The 23,880-nt window shown below is 35.7% G+C and overlaps 1 protein-coding gene across 6 annotated transcripts in view; it reads right to left on the bottom strand.

Moving 5' to 3' along the window:
- Window positions 1-286: 286 nt before the first annotated feature.
- Window positions 287-23,880, bottom strand: part of TAPT1 (transmembrane anterior posterior transformation 1) — a 46,554-nt gene continuing 22,960 nt past the window's right edge. For all 6 annotated transcript variants that reach the window (XM_065634545.1, XM_065634546.1, XM_065634547.1 and 3 more), the window contains 10 exons: window positions 21,313-21,448; window positions 20,298-20,395; window positions 20,070-20,139; window positions 14,143-14,223; window positions 13,147-13,256; window positions 11,512-11,571; window positions 10,050-10,118; window positions 8,615-8,691; window positions 5,028-5,188; window positions 287-2,359 (listed from right to left, as the gene is read on the bottom strand). In XM_065634545.1, coding sequence (XP_065490617.1) covers window positions 2,130-2,359; window positions 5,028-5,188; window positions 8,615-8,691; window positions 10,050-10,118; window positions 11,512-11,571; window positions 13,147-13,256; window positions 14,143-14,223; window positions 20,070-20,139; window positions 20,298-20,395; window positions 21,313-21,448 — 1,092 coding nt within the window. In that variant the 3' untranslated portion in view covers window positions 287-2,129. The remainder of the gene's footprint in view (window positions 2,360-5,027; window positions 5,189-8,614; window positions 8,692-10,049; window positions 10,119-11,511; window positions 11,572-13,146; window positions 13,257-14,142; window positions 14,224-20,069; window positions 20,140-20,297; window positions 20,396-21,312; window positions 21,449-23,880) is intronic.

Raw genomic sequence — 23,880 nt, 5'->3', positions numbered from 1 at the left:
GAGTTTTGCCTTTAGCATCAATACCTTCCTTCTTCCTACAAGTGGCAATAACAAACTGCTACAGAAATAAACCAGATCTAAAGCCATTGATAACCCAGTTCTTACACACATTCGTGCCCCACATTTGCAAGAATCTTATTTCATCGAAATCAGAATTTGGTACAGTAAACACGTTGCAAGTTCACCAACTCTGAATACTAAGAAAGAAATGTCGACGACATACTTTTCCTTTTTTAAACAAATATTACAAAATTGAATTTTATTGAGTTTCACACAAGATGCACTTATAAAATTGATACAGAATGTCATTCAACAGAAAAAAAATGAAAGCAACTCCAAGCTTTCTTTAGCAACTGCTAAATAATTCAAAAATAAGACACACCAAATTGACAGATAATCTGAATTTCAATGTGTGAACATCTCCAATTAGTATAAATACATCAAAAATTAAAGAACTTCAGATTTTTCCCCAGCACAAGTCCTCTTCACTCTCATCCCTGAACAGTAACCACAGATTTTGGCTGTTACTCCAGCTACTCTTGATGGGGGAGGAGAGGCCCAAAGCCTGCAGCGAGCAGCTCCCACCAGCACAGACCCACTGACCTGGACAGCAAAGCTGCCTCATGGCCAAGTCCGCTCGGATACACGGTAACTCCATCCACCTGTCTCCATGTGCTATATTACTGTAGTCCTGCAAGTTTCAGGGATTAGCATATACATTAAACTTTCACATGTTCATAAAGCAAATAAACTTTCGCTTTCCCACTCTGACAAATTAGGAAATTAGCAAAGAGCAAATTTTGTCTTCATTTGTTCAGCACTGAAGTACTTTTATGATAACTTCCCTTGGAAAGTGGCACTGGTGCTTACTTATATATCTGAAAGGCATTTGAAGTTAATGCTGTGTTTTAACAATAATATATAAAGAATTCATCATTAACTAAAGGGTCTCTTCCAATACAACTCTCCAGTCTAAGTTTTGAGCTCAAATTTACTCCATTCTTGGTCTTGAGGATTCCAAACCATCTTTCATCAATTCTCCCACAACTGTATCTCACACCAGAAATTAAGATGCATTGTAATGCTTAAATGCTCCTTATAGATCTAGTCCATCTACTTGTCTAAGCCCAATCAATTAAAATGAGTAATTCCAACTTGATTGTCTGTATGAGCTTTTATATGCATGTTCTCAGGCAAGTTAATACACAGATGTCATTCTAACCAGAGTTAAACCCAAAAAGCAGTGTAATGTTATTTTCTGCTGTGTTAGTGCCATACGCACAGTTCCAACACAACAGTTGCTTGCTGCAATTCACACTGCGTTTCCTCAAGTGCCCCTTTATTATTTTTTCCTCTAGCAACAAAAAATCCTCAGCTTTTAAAAATAATTTTATAAATAATTTGCCTTGCAGGACACACAACATAAGAAATGATTATGCTGCTTATTTGCCCAGTTAAGCAGAACCTTCATTACTGTGATCTTTCCTTTGTGTTTAGTATTTAGATAAAATAGTATGCAGTAAGTCTTTCATTTAAAGGCAAAATTTTATTCTGATTACAAGATTTTCAAGGTACATCTTGAAAAGAATTTTGTTGACAAGAATAACTATCTTGACTTACTGTTTTATGTACCAATGCTTTATGCGTTTGTTGATATGAGCACAGGTTTTGAATTCTGCTTGCAGATGTTTAATAAAACAGGTAACTGGAAAGGCAAGCTTCTGGTCAAGTTGTCATACATTTCCAGGATTATCCTTACACTGGAGGAACCTTCATGAAAAGCAGTATCTTCTAGAAGAATGGTTTCATAACGCAGAGCAGGATTATGCTTTTTTTCCAGTCTATTTTCCAGAAAAATGATACTGCAGGTCTGCCACCAGGCTACAGACTCATGGTCCACCACATTTTCCAAGAGGCAAATTAAACATCACTTACTTGACCTGACCAGATACCAAGCCAAGCTACTTGTAGAAAGAAATTAATATTTTTTTTGCCATTAATAATTTAAGTTTTTAAATAAATATTTATGTGCCTTTTTTGGCAACTGTCCATTCTGGTAGTATCTGCTGTCCCAACAGCTCAGTATCCTTAGCACATTGATTAAAAAAAAAAACAACACAAAATCAAACTTAGTCAATTCTGTTTCCACAAATAGTAAACCTGTCTATCTCCAACAAGTCTTTCTTTGAAGACCTATGTTTTAATTCTGAACTGTCTTGGCTTATATCTTTTTCTTCTCCATCAGGAGTTGTCAGGAATTGATCAGAATTACTTGTTACAAGTAAAGACGGCGTACTCTCCTTCTGATGCACAGGCTGATTGGTAACTGATGTAGATCCATTTTCATCTGTGGAAATTCCTGTTGGAACAGAAGACAGTTACAAAGATAATAATGAATTTAACACAGACATCCTGAGGCATCTATAACATCCCGCTTCATTCAAACCTCTCCTGAAAAAGTGTGCTGCATCAAATCAGCAGAAACAGAGGAATGCTTTGGCGAAGCCACTACCTTTTAGTTTTACCATAACATATTTCCTTTTCTAATTTGATAAAAGGATAGAAAATGAATTCTACAGAAGTTCAGATACGGAGCAAGAGCATAAGCACCAGATCTTAGGACATACACTCCATTCTTCTGGTTTATGTACTCATTGTTGTTGGATTAGGCAAAAAGATTTTTGACAGTTGTGTGAATCACACAAATATTTTCTACTGAAATGAAGAAAAGGAATCTCTGTAGAGGGAACTAGATGTGCCTAATTCTCTATATCTGTACAATAAACCTGGCTCTCTAGGGATAGCTAATAAATGACTCATGCAGTGCTACACACTTAATAGCACTGGCTCCTAAAGCAGTTCTGTTAAAGATGTCTGTTTTTATTCCTGTCTCTTACTTCAGTGGAATTGAACACTAGCTCCATTAATCCAAGATATTTGTAAGTAATATCCACATACTGTTTCCACATTTTGTTAAAACATTTGAAGTATTAAAATGCACAAGCAAACGAGCAGGAAATAATTTTTCCTATTTACCACCTCCTCATAAAGACTGAGTTATTGTTTCTAAAGGAATCTGAAAAAAATCTGACTAATGTGGAGAGTACTGCAGACCAGCCCAGGGGAACAGTATTTGTCAGAATAGCAGCACTATCCAAATTACTCCAAAGCTTTTTTTTCTGTGTAGCAGCTCTTCACAGTATACCATCTGCCACTTGAAGGTACATGGATTACTCTCTATAATCTTATGCAAGTCAAAGGTTCTAAACTTGCATCAAGAAAGGCAACAAGTAATGCTAATTGTAGAGCTTTGTTACAAAGGTATTTTCTAACCCAGTAACTTTCAGAGAAAGCCGATCAGTCTATAAATGATTATCAGTAATTAGAAATTCCATCCTTTAAGAGTAAGTTTAAAATTTTATCCTTCACAATTTAAAATTGTTTCTGTGCATGAGGTGGAAACTCTTAAGAAAATAAACTGACTTACATTACAAGCTGATAGAAAGTAGACTAGATTAATTCCCTCACCCTCATTCTAGTAAGAGATGAGTTGAGAGACTATTTTGAAAAAAAGCTGGTAAGTAGGACACAGGGATTAATCAATATTGCAGAGCCAGCAGTAATAATGCAGGCACACAGAAGCTGAGGAAGGTAAAAATCATTTGTTCACATAATTGGGTTTCTAGTAAACAGAGAGCTGATAAAAGGTACAACCCCCCTGAAAAACTGTTAAAAGCTGAGCTTTTTCATCAATGGAAATTCAGAATATTCTAAATAAAAATCAGCAAAGCTTTTTGATTGCTACTTTTCAATAAAAATCTTTCCATTTGAGGAAATAAGCATCTCTGCTGACTGACCTGGTAAAATGGCTGCTGCTTCATCTAAAAATAGTTTTATTTACAGTAAGTTTAAGGGTCAATCTAAGTAAGTATAGCTTATTAAGCCTCATATTCAAGTGTAGGACTAGAGTCTTTTATCAAAACATTATCATTATGACAGTTGTCTAATGAAAGGCAAAAGGCATTCAGACCAATTCATATTACATTCTTTCATGATGAAACAAAAGCAACTCTATGAATTTAAGCTATTTAAAAATAAATGTCTGCACCAAGTTTCTGCATGATGTGATTTGACACAGGTGAGATATAGAGATTTATGACTGAAACATTAACAGATTCCTAACTCTACTATTGCTGGCAAGACACCATGACGACTAATAAGTACCTTACACTTCAAGTCGTTCAAGTCTTTGGCAAGAAACTGAGCGATCACAATAAAAGCCTCACTGTTCAGTTCTCTAGGGCTCCCATTGCGCTCTTCACAGAGGAAGAGATACAATCCAATTCAGTTGGCTGGAACAATGAAGGTTTCTGTTTCCTTCTACAACGTGTCACAGGAATATAACAATGCCCCATTCCAATTATGTATTAACTGCTAATCCTGAGAAAACCACTGCTGCACAGACTTGAAATGCAGTGAGTAGAGACCAGCTGAAATTCCTACTTAGATTTCATAAAGCTTTTCATTCATGTTTTCATGACATTTTAAAGTAATCATATCTACTGTGTGCCATGTTTTACATTAACTTCCATAAGAAATTCATAGATGGCTTCCTTATTAAACTTCAGCACTGCCAGACATGATGTGTAAATAGTTACTTATTTGTGTAGTGACATGGCAGAGGGGGCTGGAGTGGATGATCTGTAAAGGCCCCTTCCAACTCAAACCGTTCTATGATTATGATTTTCAAACAAAAGCACGCTGTTGTTCTGATGTTTCTATCACCTCTGCATTATCAGGGTGGCATCTTATCAGAGATGAGTATTTATAACTGAAAGATTCATGAACTGAAAGCAATAAATCCTATTACATTTACAGACGTGTTCATAGCCGTGATATGGTACAATTAAGGTCCAGCAACAGGGTTACTGTGCAGGAAACAATGTCATACATCTAGTTTAATATTAAATTTAGTCTGAAAGCAATTTTCATTAGAGTTGAAAACAAAACAAGGTAGTTAGTCTTACCGTGGGTAGATTTAAACATGCTTTGCTGTTTGCCAGCTGCTTTCCCTGGGGTGGCAGTAACGACAGGATTGAATAATTTCTCCTCCATTTTTGCTTCCTTTACATATTGACAGGATTTCCCCAGCAATACAATACTGTTAAGGACTTTTAGAGATATTAACCTGGAAAAATAAAAGGATTTGTCTACGTATTTGCATTAGCATATTAAAATTACTGCATATTGTTCATACTGCAATTATTCATATTACAATAATTGCATATGGTTACTGCTGTCTTGGAAGGATTAGCTAACGAATTAAATCCCTTCAATAGCAGCATCAAAAGGTAATTTCCTTCTCCTAACAATTTATTTCAGATTCAATGCCTTTTTAAATTTTTTTTTTTTCTCTCAGAAGGCATCTAGAGAAAAAAAACATCAGGTTTTATCATAGTTTAATACAGGAACTACAAGGACAGTTAAGCAGCCATTCAATGCATCAGATATTTAAACACAGAACTAAAAAGGCCCCTCAACAGTGCAAATCCAAATTAAATGTGCTACAGTTAAAACTGTAGCCTTAAGTGTGCCCTGCCAAGGATCACTAGTGGACTTTGAACCACAAGACAGCAAATATCTAGCTTTCAAATTACAGGCTAATCACAAAAATTCCTTTTTCACATCACAAAGGACAGTCCATAAAACTCAACAAACCCCAAGAGGCACCACTGCATGACCATCATAGCACAGCCCAGTTGATGGCAGATTCCTTTTCTATTATCACTAATTTGCAGCACAAACTTCAGCAAGTCATTGAAGTCCCTTTTTAAACCTGTCTTCTCATTTGAAGAACAGGAAGGTCTCATCTACCATCAAGAGCTTTTAGATTTACAACTCAAATGAGGTTTGTAAAATCTAAGTCACACAACACGCAGACCCCTGTCCTCTTCAGAGATGAAAGCAGAGGTGAAGCAGGTGAAGGCTCACTACAGAACAAGCGAATAGTGATCTGTTCTCCATACAATGAATATATATATATTCTCTATGCAAACGTAACAAAAGTTAATCTAATGCAGACTCTGAATTCATTCTCCACTCTCTGAAAATCTGTTTATGATGTACATTGCTAACAGACTAAAAAGATGACTTGAAGTGAACATTCATAGATCCATGGCATGGGTCTAACTACTTAAGCATAAAGTGACCCAAGCACACTTCAGCAGCAGCTATGCTATCTCTCACTGCATTAATGTAATCAGAATTTGTCAAACAGAAAAACAAACTACACCGCACTTTTAAGGGAATTTTATGCAATACATTTACTTGTAGAAGAAATTTAGAGAAACGGAAGAATGAGCAGAGCAGACCACTTACAGTACTCAGAAGAAACTCACATTTTAGTATCCAAGCAACCACAAAGAAGATATTTTATACAAGCTGAAAGCTGTGATTCTCTACAATTTCATTAGGTTATCGGGACAGATTTTGTTTCTGAGAGTTGAGAAGCTCTCCTGCATTTTTAATGAGTTTTAGAGATGTTTTCCCTGCACTTTTTACATAACATGCTTTTGTTGTGAAAGAATAGGTGTTTACAGCATGATTTGACTCTGATTTAATGAGATCAGAACTTGAAAAGGCCATAAATCAACACTCTACTGTATCAGTTCCAGCTTCTCATGGAAAATTATGCAAGAGTTTCTAGTGAGTCTCCTCTATTCTTTTCTGTCAGTCTACCCCAGGCTCAAATTTCTAACAACAATATAAGTTTGCAGTTATTCAAAATCATAGAAAAATAAAGCTCAGGTTTCATATGCTGGGCAAGACTCTTCAACAGTATAACTTACAGTATTACAGTTGTTAAATATCAATACAAACAAATGTGCTCCACATTATAGTTTCAATCCTTTGCCCAGTTAACTGTTTCAGATTTTAATCAGACTATTTCTCACGTATCTATGCTATACTAATCTGATGAAAAGCTGAAATTTATGTTCAAAACACAAATTACTTGAAAGATGCAAGAGGTGAGTTAGCTCCAAATCTGAGATCATGGCAGAAGTAAAAATCTGTTCTCACTTTTCAATAAGCACAAAATAAAAAAACCTTATTTACTCTTGTCACCCATGCCTTCCAAGAGCAGCATTTAATCCTCTATGTTAATCACATTATTTTTTCCTGCCCTATATCCTCCAAGCCACAGAGACTGGGCTGCAGCAGTGGAATGGGAGATGCAGGGAAACACTACATATATTGGGAAAAAGGAAAAACCACTGAGCAGAAGCAAGGTGCTGAGCTTGGTATAACCACAGCTTGCATGTGATGATCAGGGCATAGTGCTTTCAGTTGTACAGAGCTGGCTTTATGGAGAACATGGGCACTACATGTGGTACGGTGGGGAAGAAATCAAAGTACGGTGCAGAAGAACTTGGCTAACAATTTAATATTTGGCCTATATGCAATATCTCAAAGTCCTAATTATCCGACACTAGAGATGCGTCTCTACACTGATGTGGACTAGACACATCAGATCAAGTTCTACTTTCTTGGCAGATCAAGGTTAGCTTAGAGATAAGAGTCTCCCTATTCATAAAAAATATATAGTAATCCTATTCTTTTCATAAAGGTAATGTAAAACAGCAGCCTCCTTGCTCCCAGTGTATCTGCTGAACCACTGCACCAGACCCAGAAGTCTTGTACTTCCCAAGTCTTGCTGCCTTCAGTTGCAAACATAGCTCGGTAAGGCATCAGAAGAGACGTTCTCACAATATTGTAGGTAGGTTCTCTGTGCTGCAGCAATTTGAATCATTTAATTCTTTATGATCAATTTTGGGAGGACTCCAATATCAAACAGTACTGCGACATGCTGACATAGTTCAGTACGCAGCTTTCCTAGAAACTGGTCATCCCCATATATTCTACAGCAAGTGCCTCAGAACAGGCAAACTAGATTGGAATTAAAATATAACTAAACACATCTCGGAAGTACGGATCAACTGGTGAGAAGTTAAGGATAACGCAAGTATAAACTGACTTGGTACTGAAAGGATACTTGCAAATTATTGGTTTTGGAAAACAAATTGCTATAGGACATTATGTTCCTTAAATAAGATCGCTTACTGATCCCACCCTTCCCAGAAAGGGGAGCCTTGCATTTACTCTCTTTTCATATGGCAGTTTCCTAATATGAAGAAAACCTTGCATTTAGCTACCAGAGAGAAGAATTTAAGATCTACTCAGAGCACTAAAACTCCTTATTTTTTTTTGGCATATTGAATGTTTCATTCTTCTCACAGAAAGTTGTGATCCTTAGAATTAAATTTCCCCTTTTATGCAGAGGTATGGTGCTTGCCTGTCAAATACTTTCAATCATGTTTCCATTAGTTATTTTCATCACAAATGTTATTGAGGGCTACAATCCCCCAATGCAGTTACAGTATTTAGGGACCAATCTGCACTCTCAAATGCAGTTTATGAGCATAAGTGTTTTACATTTATGTTCTACTGAACACAATCTGTGTTTACATTTGTATCTAGAAGTATTAACACAAGACTTTTCCACCTATCTGATCAAATAGTGGCAAATACTTTTCAGTTGTGTGCATTTACTTACCCGCAGTAGAACAGCACAACACAAACATAACCTAAGACTCCTTGTACTTTTATTGAGCTTGTTACGACTCTGATGAGCTGTTTTAAGGATAAAAGTTAAACAGTGAAAACATACAGCATACAATTATTAATAGAATATTTTAACAGACATTTCTTATTTGGTAAATTCAAGACAGAAGTAGAAACATTTACATTAATAAAAAAATACTCTAATGTTCCTGTTGGTAGTGCTAACTATTCAAGGTTTTTGTTTGAAGAAGTATTATGTCAAGAGATGCTGATGCAGTAAAGCAGAATCAGTGTTTTACACTATGCTCATATTTTGAATACAAAATTGCTTTGTGGACTAGGCATATGAATCCCGAGTTTTAGTAGCAAATAATCCTGAAATCTTAATTTTATTTCAGTATTTCGGTTAGGATTCCAAGTTTGCAAAGCACTTCAATTTGTTTTAAACTCATTAGTATCCTGGATATCATATCAGAACACAATTAAGCATTTCAATTGAATTCTAACTGGATGTACTTTACGTATTAAAAAAAAAATCATGATTATGATCATAGTTGTTTTGATTTTGGTTTGGGTTTGTTTGGCTTGGGTTTGTTTTTTTAAATTCTGGATAAAAACTAAGCAAAGCCTGTCAACAGTATTTTTCCCCATCTCTATGGGAGAACATTATATTTTACAGTTAATTCCTATTGATATTCTTCCAGGAAAATTATGAATTAGCATCTTTGCTGGCAAAGTAAGGCCACATTCTCAGTATTAAAGTAACTACTGCTTGTCTACATGTGTGTATGGGGAAAGTCAGCAGCTATTTACAGAAAACATTCTGCAACAGCTAATTCAGAACAGACAGCATGTGGACATAATTCCAATAATGAAGTGATTCATTTTATAGCAGCATGTCCGTGTAACAGGGTTATTTCAGAATCATGTGTTCTACAACAGCTCAGAAGCTCAGTGCCCCATATAAAAGAAAACTTTGTAATTAAGCATACCATTACAGGGACAAGCACAAGGACTCCTATGAAAAACCTAAAAAAACCTTGTATGCTACTGCTAACCTTCTGGCAACCAGCTGCTTTGACTATTCCGAATGAATTAACAGGATAATTGCCAAAAGGAATAAACGTTTCATAAGCACAGATGTAGTTTAATTCCACTGCTACAGTTCAAGTGCATATGAATTCTATAAAATTAATATATATTCCATTTTCTATGAAAGGCTGATAAACAGTAACACATCTGTGAAGTCGTAATTAGTATGTGATATAGGTTATCCTGGATACTAACTCAACCTTGCAGCATCATTTCAGTTACTCAAGTTGATCATTTAATCCTCAACACATCAAAACGAGCTAGCTGTCTCACAGGGAGGTATCCACAGAGTGAGATCTTATTGACAGAAAACTGACAGGAAAAATACAACTTACTAAAACAGCCAGTGGAAGAGGAATGAAACCCATTCTTCTGGAAACTGAATCACTATAATCTGTATATGCCTAGAAAAACAAAACAAAACAAAACAACAAAAACCAACCAAACATGAAGAATAATGAACTATTTATGCAAAGGAATGAGCTTATTTTAGCTTGGCACACCCTCTAGATAAGAATCATTTCCTGCTAACAAACACTATATTGGTATAAAGTGTACCTATTCACATTTTGAAATTCAAATGCAGATAGCTGTACTCTCAGACTAAAATGTAATGCTACCATGACCGGCAAGATTAGCTTCAGTGCTCTAAATCAAGAGCAACTGGAGTATAATACAAATCTCTAAATCGAGAGCAATTAGGACACTGAATTCAAATGCGCTATGATATTTCATCTGTCCATTATTACTAGCTTAGAGACCTTTTTGTATTAATTTGACTTTGATCCTTAAATACTGTACAGAAAAACCTGTAACAGGGACAAAAGAACAATTATCCATCACAATAGCAATTTTAAATAATCTACAAACATCTTTAATTAGCCTCAAGATAAATGTGTTAAAATAATTTTGAAAATATGTTTACATTTGAACTCTCAAAACACTACTTTGCACGACAGCTTTCATGCAGTTTTGAATGCCATGCCAAAATCAGTGCCTATATGATGCTACCTCATTTTCCACAGAGGATCCTTAGGAAAAGTAATGGAGCTTTCAGAATTAATAAACTGATTTTTTAAAAATCAACAAATTATTAATAATTAATTATTCATAATTGAAGATGTATAACTTCTTTTTGAGGTATAACTACCGCATTCCTAGCAATAGTTATTAAACACACTCAAAACACCGACAAATTATATTAGAGTTCATTTAATAGTGAGAGCACTCACTAATAGTTAACAGACTCATCCAGGAAATGTGCGCTGCAAACAATCATCCAAATACAGTACTAATGAAAGCCACAAGCAGTCTGTGTTCTGTAAATACCCACGCCACAACAGTAACATCCATATAAACATCCCTATACATCTGTGCATGCTCTCTGTGAAGAAGTAATACAAATTCCTAATGAATACTCTATTTTAACCCCACACAATTAAAGTAAAATGAAAAGTAATTTAAAGTTATCTCAAGAACATCTTGCTAAGCTTACTTACTTCCCATATATCTCAAAAATGTTAAAGTTGTTACAATCATCCCCTGACTCTAAGTGTATTTGGAAGAGACTTTTCAACAATAAATTAAATAAAGTCCAAACTGACCTGAACAACTGGATACAAATAAGAATAGAAATCACAAGGAAATATTCCTATTACCTCTTATTTAAAAAAAGAGTAGAATTTCAGTGCTGTAGGAGTGTAACACTTTGTATGTATTTCTTTAAGTATTTGTTCCAATATATCCCCCCCAATTATGTTAGTTAATACAAGAGAACGACTTTATTTGCAGGCTTACATTTTTCTGTCGACTGCTAACAAGGTCAAATGCAAGACTGGCTCTGTATTCACTGTAGACCTGGAAAAAATACAGCATGTTGGATGTATGATCAATTTTTTAATCACACTTTATAGAAGTAACAGAGAAATTAATAAAATATTTCTGTAAAAATATTATAAACACTTATGCACAAGCTGAAGGAGTCAAAGCCAATTTTTTCAAAGTCTAATTCCACTCTTCAACAGATGAGCCTGTATTTCTGCGATAAAGTAACTTGTGTATATATACAACAAACAACACTATGCTAGGAATTGAATGTAACTTTATGAAGTATTCACTGAATTTGAGGATCATCAGAAACACAAAGTAAGAGAAATCACATTTATTTTTTTCCTACAGTTCATAATTTGTTTGAGCTACATGAAAGGTAGCATTGGGATCAAATTAAACAAATGAGAGAGCTTACTTATATACTAAGCAAGTAATCCCATGAAAAAAGCAAATTCTATCAGAAGGTGAAGGAAGCTTTTCTTTCTCTTTAAAACAGTTCTGCCTAGTAAGACAAAAAAGCATATGTTTTAAGGATAAGTGGCAAGGCAACTTGCACTGCAGGTGTTCAAAACTCCTGAAAAAGTCTGGCCGAGCAACCATAAATCTCTAGAACTTTAAGCAAAAAAAATACAAAGTTTATTTAACAAACATTGCAACTTTGTTACTTACTACCTCCATCCTCCAGCTGTTTCAGCACACTGAAGCATGCTACATTTTTGGCTATCATGACTTCAGTATTGCTCTTTTCCACAGTTTCTCCATGAAAGTAGGGCACGCATAAATGCCTCTGGCGTAAGGGAGTTTATTAAGCACATTTATTAAACTTGTTTCTACCCTGAACAATGTAGTTACTTCAGAGATGCTGAAAAAGATAGCACAAGTTCTGATCTCATTTCCTAAAAAGTGGTTTTAGTAGTGAAAAAATGCTAACTCATCTTCTTCAAAAACTTATCAAGTGCATTTGAATTCACACAGCATGCAAAACAAATGGCCAGTGTATCATGCTGCGACACACTAGTAACCTCATCTACTACTTTAAAAGAAGGACTGCTTAGTATATATATCTGGCCTATGAAATTTCACAAGTGGGAAACTAACATAACCTACTTCATGTTAGTGCTCAAGGGACAGTGAAAAAAATCTCTGATTTCAGGTTCTATCTTTAACACACATGCAAGAACAGAGATTCTGCAGCCTCACAATATCTGCTTTTCCTAAAGCCTGAATTTTAACCTACAATCCATTCTGTCAGGAAGAGGTAAAAGCTCTGTCTAAACTGTAAAACCTTCTGTCAACGTAACTAGTGATCATTTCACAAAATGATCTGCCAGTTATGTGAACTGTAGTTATTATGTGAACTGTTATACAACACTTTCAATAATTTATGGATCTGGAACTAGTAATTTGGAAGCAGAGGTGTTTGTCCCACATTATAAAGATCCTCAGAAGTATATTAGATCAGGAAGTCACCACGCTTTCCCAAGTTATATCCTAGATATGAAAATAATTCTGCACTGGAATGAATTTTAACATTAAAAAAAAATATTAGCAAAATAAATGACAACTTAAAACAGCACTCAGCATTCTAAACAGGATACCTACATCTGCTGTGATGTCATTGAATTTTGTGATAAAGGCATGTTTCACAATATCCACCGCAATTTCTGAAGCAACCACCATGCAAACATCTGGGAATAACACCCAAAGATGATCTGAAGGTTGAGAAGAAACAAGTTAGGCCATTTCATTTGATGCCAGTATACAAAACAAAAATTATAACACTTTTGCTCAACAGTGAAAAAACCTCAGGACTCTGAAGACTCTGTAACTTTACATCACCACTCAGCATGGAGTGTGCAAGTTCTCGCTTATTCCACTGCTGTTCTAGAAACTTATCAGTACTATACAATCCCACCACAATTAGGGTCAGGTTCTAAAGCCTTTATTTTGTAAAGCTTTATCTCTACTAGGAAGACAATCCTTGCGCATATTAGACAGTAGATGTTCAGTATGTATGAGGAACAGACAGAGCACTGGAGGTCTTAGATGCTCAAGGTAAAATTTAGGTAGACCAGTACCATTCAAGCAAAACACGCCACACAGGTCAGGGCTCAAATTTATTAAAAGAAAGTTCTAACAAAATAAAATCAAAATTTTACTCAATATTTATTCAATATGGTATTAAAATCTTAAGTATAATCAATATTAAGTTATGAATGGAAATTTTAACATCATCTTCTACCAAATTTCAATCTCACTAGCCTCACAAAATAAAATTCTCTAGGGTATCCTTTATCCTCAGTGTACTCCAAGGAAAGAGCAGAGCTAGGAAGAACTCATTCAAGACACCACTTGAAACATAACTATGCACATTTGTAGCATAACAGCATATACTTCTAGCAGAAAGGATAGAGTCACTCTTACAAGAAAGACAGAAATAGAAAAATGTGTATTTAAGTTGTTTAACAAATTAAGATTCCTCAATTACGTCCTGGCTACCCTTATCTTTCAGACTGAGGAAAGAAGCAAGAGATACAGTTGTTGATAGAACGGGAATTTGTCATTTTTGTATTTAAATTTTCTACAAGTTTAACTCACCTGGATTCCACGAGAACTGTTCCATATTTCTTAGACATACAATTAACAGCAGCACGTAATTGGTGAACCTCTCTTTTATATCTAGGTAAAAAAAAAACCAACCAACCTGTCAAGTCCAAATAAACATTTATTTGCATACACAGATATCTACTCATTCTGAGGTTCTATCATTTATTAAATCTTGGATTAGACAACCTTTTCCACAAATTATTTGATCAGATTTGAGGGGAGGGGATGCTGGGAAGCTCATTCTGCAGAGGATCTCTGCAGTTTGCTGTGGCCTGATTGGAGGTCCATCCAATGCTGCATCAACTTGGGATTCCCAGTGTCAGAAGGGACTTAGGTTGTGACTTAAATTGTGACTTGCTATTGTCTTTTCTAGTATATTAATAAAATGGTCATATTTCCTGATAAAGTCTGTGCATTTCTTGTATGATACAAAAAGAACCAGCACCTCCTGGTGCAAAAATAAAGACAATACACGTATCTGTCATTTCAAGTTATTAGCAAGGCAAATTTCATTTTGTACAGAACACGGATATCCAAATTCCTATATCCTGGGTCCAGTAGTAGGAAGAAAAAAAAGTGTTTCAAGACAACTATTACACCTTATTTAGAAGGTCCCTACTAGTCTTTCACATTGACACTATAAAAGGGAACAGCAGGATACATCGGTTTGGTTATCAAAACTATAAGAACTATAACACAAAAGCAGTCTCACTTGAGACAGGGTTCTATGACTTACCCTCCCAGACTAGGCAGGGTCTTTTTTTCTATTTTGGTGCCCTAATTCCAGAAACAACTCATACAGCTTGCTTCAGGAAGCATCACATTTTTTAACATATTAAAAAACCTCTCCGAAATTTATTGAAAAGTGGGGTAAAACCTAAAGCGTAACATCACCAAAAATCAGCAAGTCTAAACAAGTCTTCTAAAAAGAACTATTATGAAAATCTGTGAAGATATTGTTATCGCTTGTTACACCTGTTAATAACCACGACAATAATTTCTTTGCAGGCAAGTCATCTCCATATCTAAAGGGTTCATTGAGGGGAGAGCAGTGGATGTTGTCTACCTTGACTTCAGCAAGGCTTTGGACACTGTCCCACAACATTCACATAGGTAAGCTCAGGAAGTGCGGGTTGGATGAGTGGACAGTGAGATGGATTGAGAACTGGCTGGGTGGCAGAGCTCAGAGGGTTGTGATCAATGGTGGAGAGTCTAATTGGAGGCCTGTAGTTAGTGGTGTTCCCCAGCGGTCAGTACTGGATCCAGTCTTGTTTAACCTCTTCCTCAGTGACCTGGATGAAGAGACTGAGTGCACCCTCAGCATTTGCTGATGATACCAAACTGAGTGCAAGGGCTGACACACCAGAAGGCTGTGCTGCCATTCGGCAAGACATGGACAGGCTGGAGGACTGGGCAGACAAGAACCTGATGAAATTCAACAAGGGCAAAAAAAGAACAGCTCCTCCAGGAGAGGGGAACAAAAAGCACACAGAATTCAAGAAGAATGAGACTCTGACAAGTCAAGGATGTCCTTCTAGGCTTCTGAATCCACAAAATACTGCCCAAATTACCAGAACACAATATTTTCTGATAAATCTAGTTATGTCACTTGGCACTGTCACCAGTGGATTAATATGCAGTCAAGCATTCCTTGATCGATATTCTTTATCACACTCCTTAGCGACTCAAAAGTAATCACTGAGTTTTCAGTCTTTTGCCCAAAATCTCAAAAAGGTATCATCTTTTATTTCCCACACTGCATACTTCCACGCTGCCATGACACATCATTGATCAGTAATGCTTAAGACAACACACAGGTCCTGTCTTCAGTGGTTCAGATTCCAGGAAGGTCTGCACAGATAGAAATGAATTCTCAAGTGGGAAGGTAAGGACCTTAATCCAGGCCTAAACATAAAGCATGTCTCATGCCTATCCTTCAGAAATTTATTACCTGCTCAGTATATGTCAGCTCACCAGGTGACAGGATTAAACTGAGAAGGGACACCTTTGGCCTTAAATTTCCTCTCATGCTGTAATAACAAACATTTTTTCCTCCACTAATTACAGAGACTGGATGACAGGCTGACACCTGTTTTTCCCCTCTGCTTCTTTTTCCTTTTCTCAGTGGCCTCCCCTCTAATCTGTTATCTCTGCTGCCATCACTGCTCAAGGCTGCTCAGAATGAGAGGAATGAGTACGGCTGCTCTTCTTCATCCTCGCCTTTCTCATCAACTGGTTGTCAGAGGTGTGAGCAAGGGAGAAAGGGCATTTTCCAGCAGCTTCAACAGTAAACCCAAATGATTCAGAAATTAATTTCATTTCTCACCCTCAAAGACAAGGGCAAAAAAGGCTTCAGGATATCCAAAACAACCAATGACAATCAATGCTAAATTCCCAATTAAAATTTCAAATACACAATATGTACCAAAAATGTTTCATCATTTATTACAAACTTATTTGATATTGTATATGTACATCTATATATTTTTTTTTTAAACAGGTGAGGGGAATTTACTGTATGATGTATTGCCACCTCCTAGATGATGTGATGTACTTAGTAAGGCTACATCCCTATATTCACACTTATGTATATTACACTTTTAAAGAAGAACAAAGAGAAAGTAAATTAATATATTTGTGAATCTGGGGAAACAGTGACAAGCCACCGGTGTTAGTGTTCAGTTATAGAGACTGCAGGTATTGGCAAAAGGAAATGTCTCTATTCTGCTTTAGCACAACAAAAGTAAAATCAGAAGAAAAAGGCATCTCTGTTCTTCATTCTCCATCATGACAAACCTTGACAACATTGACATAAGCCACTCCAACTCTGATTCAAACGTATCCCACAAAGTGCTGGTGATAAGCATATCACAAACTTTTTCAATTAGAATAAAGTATAGCTTTAACAACCCCTTCCATTATAAGACAGGGTTAAATGACAGCCAAAACAACAGGCTGAGGACAAGCACATGATTAAGAAGTTTATTTTCTCACTGTTTACGTTCCTTGTGTTGAAGAGCAGACACCTACCACTAATTCAGACATACTTATCCCCCTGACGGCTCTCCTGTCAGCACACGCCATGCACAGACCACATTCTATAATAATACCATGCTTAAACTCTTCTCTTAATAGGGCTGGCCCTGAAGCCTGGCCACACATCACACCATATACTCCCCATATACACACTCTTTAGGCTATTTTGAAAGAAGACACTGAATTTGCTTGTGCTTCCATGTATCCACTAATGGTAAAAATGACTACATATGATTAAATCTTTTCAGTATCCGTTAAAATATGTATTTCAGTATACTGAGAAGGGAAAGGAAGAATCAGACATTCTAAGACTTAGTACATCAGAATTTCACAATATAGAAATGTCTTAGAAAGTACAACTGAAATGGTTAATTTGTTTTCATGCTTCTATTCACCAGATTACTTGCTTTTGAATTCTATTTGTAACAACTTCTCTTGATCACAACGTCTACCCCCGAGGTCATTGATACCTTTTCTGATATTTCATATTTTTCTTTTCATTAACATGTTTAAATAAGGAGTTTCACCTATTCATGACAAGTTCTGCAGATGCCTCTATGAGACAAACCTTATTTAACCCCCCTCAAGAATTTAGCTTCTGTGTAATAATCAGACAATGGTAATACTTTCAGTAGAGCCCCAGAAAAGGTGGGACAAGGGGGCATCCATTCAGTCTTTCTAAGCTTAAGAACATACTGGTGCCACTGCTGCCCTACAGCAGAGACAGCAGACCTGAGAAAACAGCTGGAAGAAACGGAGAAAAGTGGAAAATATATAGGGGAACCTATATTTAGTGCTTTATTTTAGCAGTTTAGTTCAGTCCAGGCATGTAGTTCAAGCACAGCATATTCTAGGACGCACGAAGTACTCCAAAGCCTAACTGGAAGCTTAGTCCACAGGACAAGACTAGCCTCGGTTCCAGGGGCAGGATGTAGCATTGGCACAGCACGCCAGTGCAAGATGCACTGACATTTCAGCTGCAGGGAATAAAACATTTGAAGGATAAGAAAGTTACCAGAGTACATGAACTGAAGCAGTACTGATCCATCCTTACTGAAGCTGTGATGCAATAAATGTGTTCAAGTTCAAAAGAGGCGAAAATCTCTCCTAAAAACTTATCTGTTATTCACCAGCGCGAAGAAAAACACTGCTATTTATAACCATAATAAGAAGTGTTTCCAGGAAAAGTTATCTGTTTGAAGGGAATAAATTAGCTTGTTTTGTGCACTCTTCTATTTATGTACCCACCTGCTTCCATCCCCATATGGTAAAATGAATGGCATCACTTTTTCCACCAAGTGATAAAGGGAGACCCAGTATTGCTATTAATGGATCTTCAATAATAATGTCGAGCAATAAAATATTGATATACATTTATTCTAGCATACTATTGCAGGTGCTTTTTATGGAGGAAATTACTAGCCTTCTCTAATAGCAGTCCCTCATCCATTTCAACATCTAAATCAAGAAAGAGGCTTTGCCTTTCAGTAGGAGAACTAGGCGCATACTTGTAACTATTTTCTGCGAGTATTGTGATTAATGAGAGAAAACTTATTAAATACATTTTAAAAATGTAATTATTTAAATCTTGGAAAGAAAAATACTATTAGCACAGAAAAAACACTTTATCGACCCAGCTGAGAAGATTAGTTTTTTGGGTTTTTAAGAACTTCTAAGAGGTACATTAAAATTTAGTGCGAATTCTTCTGTTATGTGATGTATTTAAGATTTATATAAATAGTTTTTCATCCAAAGCATCGCGAAACACCTACCATTTAACATTTGCATGTAGTATCATTGAAGTTTGCAGATGAATTAGACAAAAATCACATCAGTAGCCAGAATTCAAAACCTGAAGCAAGCCTGCTGAAAGTTTAACTCTGGATAAAAAAATGCGAATCATCTGCTTTTAAATAAGCAGCTGAATTTTTTTTAACCTACTGAACATGTGAGTTCTCTGGTTTAAAAAGCTATGAGTTGAAATGAAAACAAATATATTCTATTTTGTTTGCTTATCTGTATAAATAAAAAATATCATCTGCATAAAATAACAGAAATAAACATGTTCAAAGATCAGAAAATATTACAAGCAAAGAAGCTCTAGTGCAGCCTTAAACTGCAATCTGTCCTATTTATTTTGAAACCAAGAATTCAACAAATATTTCAGATGGCTGATATCAGAATTAGAAAGAACCTCCATCAAAGTACACCTGTACCAGCTTTTCCTCACGAGAAACACTGAATAAGAGTTCCCAAATTTCATACTAAGCAGCAACACAGTTAAGTAGTGCCAGAAGCATCATGTATTTCTTAAGTACCCTCTACTGTTATCTTGCTAGGTTGTCAAAAGTTGCAGTCATCTCTGGTGTTTCCTTCATAAGCCAGCTACTTCGTTACTTTCTTTTTTCTTGGCGTTGGGAAGTATTTCAAGATCCACCTTCACAACTAACAACCAACACGCATTCTGAGATCACTGTCAAGACAGTACACTACGATGGCAACTTTTTGAAAACATAAGACTTTGAAGCATGGGTATTTTGAATACCACACCATTTTGAACACCATTTGAATACCATAACTTAAATCTGAAATTTGTATTTAATAATAACTTTAGCACACAGCCGATGGGTTGTTTTAGCTCCTCAAATAAAAACTAGCCATTTAAGGAAAAACAGTGTTCCTAGAAGTAGAATCCCAGTTTCGCCCTACTGAACCAAGCACTATTAGGGAAGATGAGGAATTCAAATCAGAACACTCAAATTCACCAAGGTAAAGCTGTTTTAACGATAATATTAAATAATAATAAAATAATAATTTAAAAAAAAAAAAAAAAATCAGCCTCTGGCTTCACACTTTCTCCTGGTTAGCACAACTATACATACCGCTATTTGACATTTGAAAAAGATTGTTCTTCTCAAACTTCTTGAAGACACTTCCTTTTATTTCAACGAACTGCAATTTTTAAAAACAGTTAATTAGGTTTTATTGATAAAAAACTGATATAAACAAATCAGACAATCAAATAATATGCAAACAGACACATGATACACAAAGATGAAGAATGCTGAAAAAAAATTAGGGTAGCTAATATAATGAAGCTGCATACTTACATTATTGGACATCATGATCGTAAGCAGTGATTTATTGTGGGAGTTGAAGGCCACATTAAGGGTTGTTGCTTGAACCATTATAAGAATAGCATGCAGGACTAGATAGCAGGGTTAAGGAAGCATATTAGGAAATAATTTTTCTACACAACAGTACTGAATATCACCAAACCTCAAATTTCCTGTTTTGTTTCCCAAGTTTAACAAAAAAGATTCTATCTCCCTGTCAACTAGATTTACAGCAAGATAGTACTTCAATATATGTAAAGTACCCACAGTGCTTTGTAGCATGTAATAATTATGCTAATTTTTCTTTTTATAAAAGAGCCCAATGACATTAGTCAGGAGAAACTCCAATACAACCTGAAGGAAAAACATCTGAGACAAAGAAAGATTCAGAATTAGCCTAAAGTTTTCAGAGAAAACGGGAAAGTACAAGAATTCCCAATTCATCACATCATCTATTGGACTACACATCTCTTCACAGATCATTTTTATCAGTTCACTATAAAGTTTCTCCACACTAAACTCATTTGCATCCTGAACATACATGAGTTTATCCTTTCAAGAAAATGTTTTCAAGCTACGTGTTTGTTACATTCCACTAAATAACAAGACCCCATTGTCTTCAAGACCCTGTGACTCAAAATTCTCAAATACAAGTAAGAAATCAACGTTTCCATGAACTATCCAGTTACCGTTTTTCCTTCTACTACACACTAGGCATTAAAAAAGCTGTCTACTACTGCAGCGGTATACCATTATGCAATTGTGGTTGGTGGTTTTTTTGTTTTGTTGTTTTTTTGGTGGTGTTGTTTGGGTTTTTTTTGGTTTTGTTTTGGTTTTTTTCTAACATAGGTTAAAGGGCTTTTTTTCATTCATTTTAAAAACCTGTAGAAGTGGTGATCTTTGAAAGGAACACTGATTTAGGAACACTATCAATTTTAAAAAATATATTAAAAAATAATGCAATGTGTAATTTAATTTAGAAAATTTTGCAATTGAAGAAAAAGGATACAGACATACAGCACTGCCATGAAGAAGTGAGGAATCACACCTATGTGAGCTCTTTTTCTTTCTTTAGGTTCTGTAGCTGTCCAGTAAAGAGCATCCAAAATGTCTTGTCCAAATGAAGAAAACAGACGATCAGCCACCTAAACAAGACAAATTTTTTATTGCCTTAAAGCAATAAATTTCTCTCCGACACTTGAAAATGCCACCCTACGTACAGTTCAACCTAAAAAAGTTTCAAATATATATCACTTTCCATCTCTTGTTCATTCAGTTTCTACTCTGGATTTCACAGTGATATTGTTCCTTTTGTATGCTCAGCAGCTTTTCTTCTCTCTCAAATTTACCATCCCCTTTTCAACAGTATTTACAATATAGAACCATGTAGTGTTATCTTAGATGCTTCCTTAGAAGACATCCAGGTACAGTTCAAACTTCAGCCTTTGACAAAGCAATATGTATGTTGCATCAAACTATCCTATTTTTTTTCCCCCAACCCTCTGCGTTCAATAGGTGGAAAAAATAAAGAAAAGTGAATTTCCAATGTGTGATAGGAGAGAATATCAGCTTACAGGTACAAGAAGAACTGAAATTAGATTTGCCTATACTGTTTCTTTACATATTGGAATAAAGTGTATATTCAACACAAATCTCCGCATAAAGCAGAATTCAAAATGAAAAGCAATATAACACAACAGCAAGTGATCAAGGGGGACTAGAAATTCTGCCAAAAAGGGATAACTAGTTTGAAAAAACTACAAATATCTAAAGTGTAGCCCAAAGAATATATGCACAAGTAGGAAAAAAAAATAGCAGCAATTCTAAAGACAGGAAAACCACAGACAGCAATCTGAGCTTGTAATTTAATACCATAGCAATAAAGGTCACACGGAGTTCCACAAGTTCTCAACACTTCATCACCAGCAAGCATGTAAAACTGGAGATAACTACAAGACTTTTTTTTTTTCTGCCTATACATTACAGTTCAGTAACATCAAAACTAAGCTGCACAGAACAACAAAAATAGCACTTCAAAAATTAAATTCAGTATCATGAGGCACATGTCTGGCTGAAAAAAAAAAAAAAAGACAGATAGCTTTCATTGCTTACTAACTCAACCAAACAGAAGTAGTTACATATGAAAAACTGATTATCTCTGGTTAATAAAGACAACTGATATTTCCTCTTACTATCTTTCTGTAAGACAACAATTTTGGACATGTTAAAACAACATGTAGCAATACACTAAGTGCACAACGTACCTGCAAATACTGAACCATACCTATTAACTAGAAGATATGTTCTTGGTACAACATAAGTAAACCTATATTTGGGATCATTTCCTGGCTTTGTTAATTAAGAGTTCTAAAGGTAAAGATACCAAAGGGAGAGAAATCATATACTTTAACTTATTCAAGTCAACATTTATTGAAGTTTCCTAAAACACGAAGGCTGAATTAAAACAAATTTTTACTGGATGTCTCAAGTAAACTATGCTATATGCTAGTCTTTAAGCATCGCCTATGAAATAAAATGAAAAAACCCCATGACATGATGAATTACCATAAATCTGAAGTTCATAAGCTCTTCGGTTTGAGAGATATTTACAGTGGTATTGTTTTCGGCTTTTAAATTTTATAAATTAAATTAAGGTGGCCTGCATTATTTGGTTCCTGCTCATTGTGATGACCCATTGAGTAATTACACCTGGTGTGGTAACAGCAACTACAGAATGCTTAGAGTTTGGTAGGTTTTTGTTCACAATATTGTGAGGGTTTTAATAGTTAAATGGTGGCTTTGCTTTCCTTTTTATTTAAGCAGTCTTTGTATCTTAGCTGACAGGATAGAAAAATATTAAAACCCACCACACAATATTGTTGTTTGCTTTTCCAAATATGACTTACCTAAACCCTACATGCCGGCTCCAGGCTCCAGCAGAATTCCATGGTGAGTGCTGTCACCAGCATAACGCACACTGGGGCTTCACAAGGAGCAGGAGCCGGTGGGTCTGAATCTAAAAAAGAAAAGTGTCATTTAAGCCAAATGTGCTGAATGCTCCCCTAGGCTATCTGGAGCATTCAGCACATAATTTGAAGATTTTGCATTCCTCATATCTGTCCAGGACAATATTCCCTGGACTTGTCAACAGCCGAAAACATTAGGACATTGTAAACATCTCTGTTGCTCTGTGATTTAACTAAATTAAGAAGATTTTCCTATTCTGAAAGCTTGTGAAAAACGTAATTTTATTACTTAAAGAAAAGCATATTTAACGGTTCTTTAAAAAGCACTGCTTGTATTAGTCGCAAAGACTTAAAATTCACCAAAGTAGTCTAAGCAAGCCAATATTCAAACTGTTGAAAGCTGACTCTCAACCAAGTCTTTCAGCGGGATCTCATGATATTTTTCGTCAATACTGTGGCTGCAATCTACTATATCATGGTAAAAAAATTAAGAAACGCGTCCTGTGCTTCGTATCTTTGGTTTCATAAGGCACCATGGAAACAAAATACCGTTTCCAACTTCAAAGTCTAATGTAATTTTTCTAAAAACTATGAGTGGTAACGGGATTCCC

This window comes from Caloenas nicobarica, chromosome 4 (assembly GCF_036013445.1).
Source record: "Caloenas nicobarica isolate bCalNic1 chromosome 4, bCalNic1.hap1, whole genome shotgun sequence".
Classification (NCBI taxonomy): domain Eukaryota; kingdom Metazoa; phylum Chordata; class Aves; order Columbiformes; family Columbidae; genus Caloenas; species Caloenas nicobarica.
Note: the sequence above shows the minus strand (reverse complement) of the source record. Positions and strands in the feature narration are given on the sequence as shown.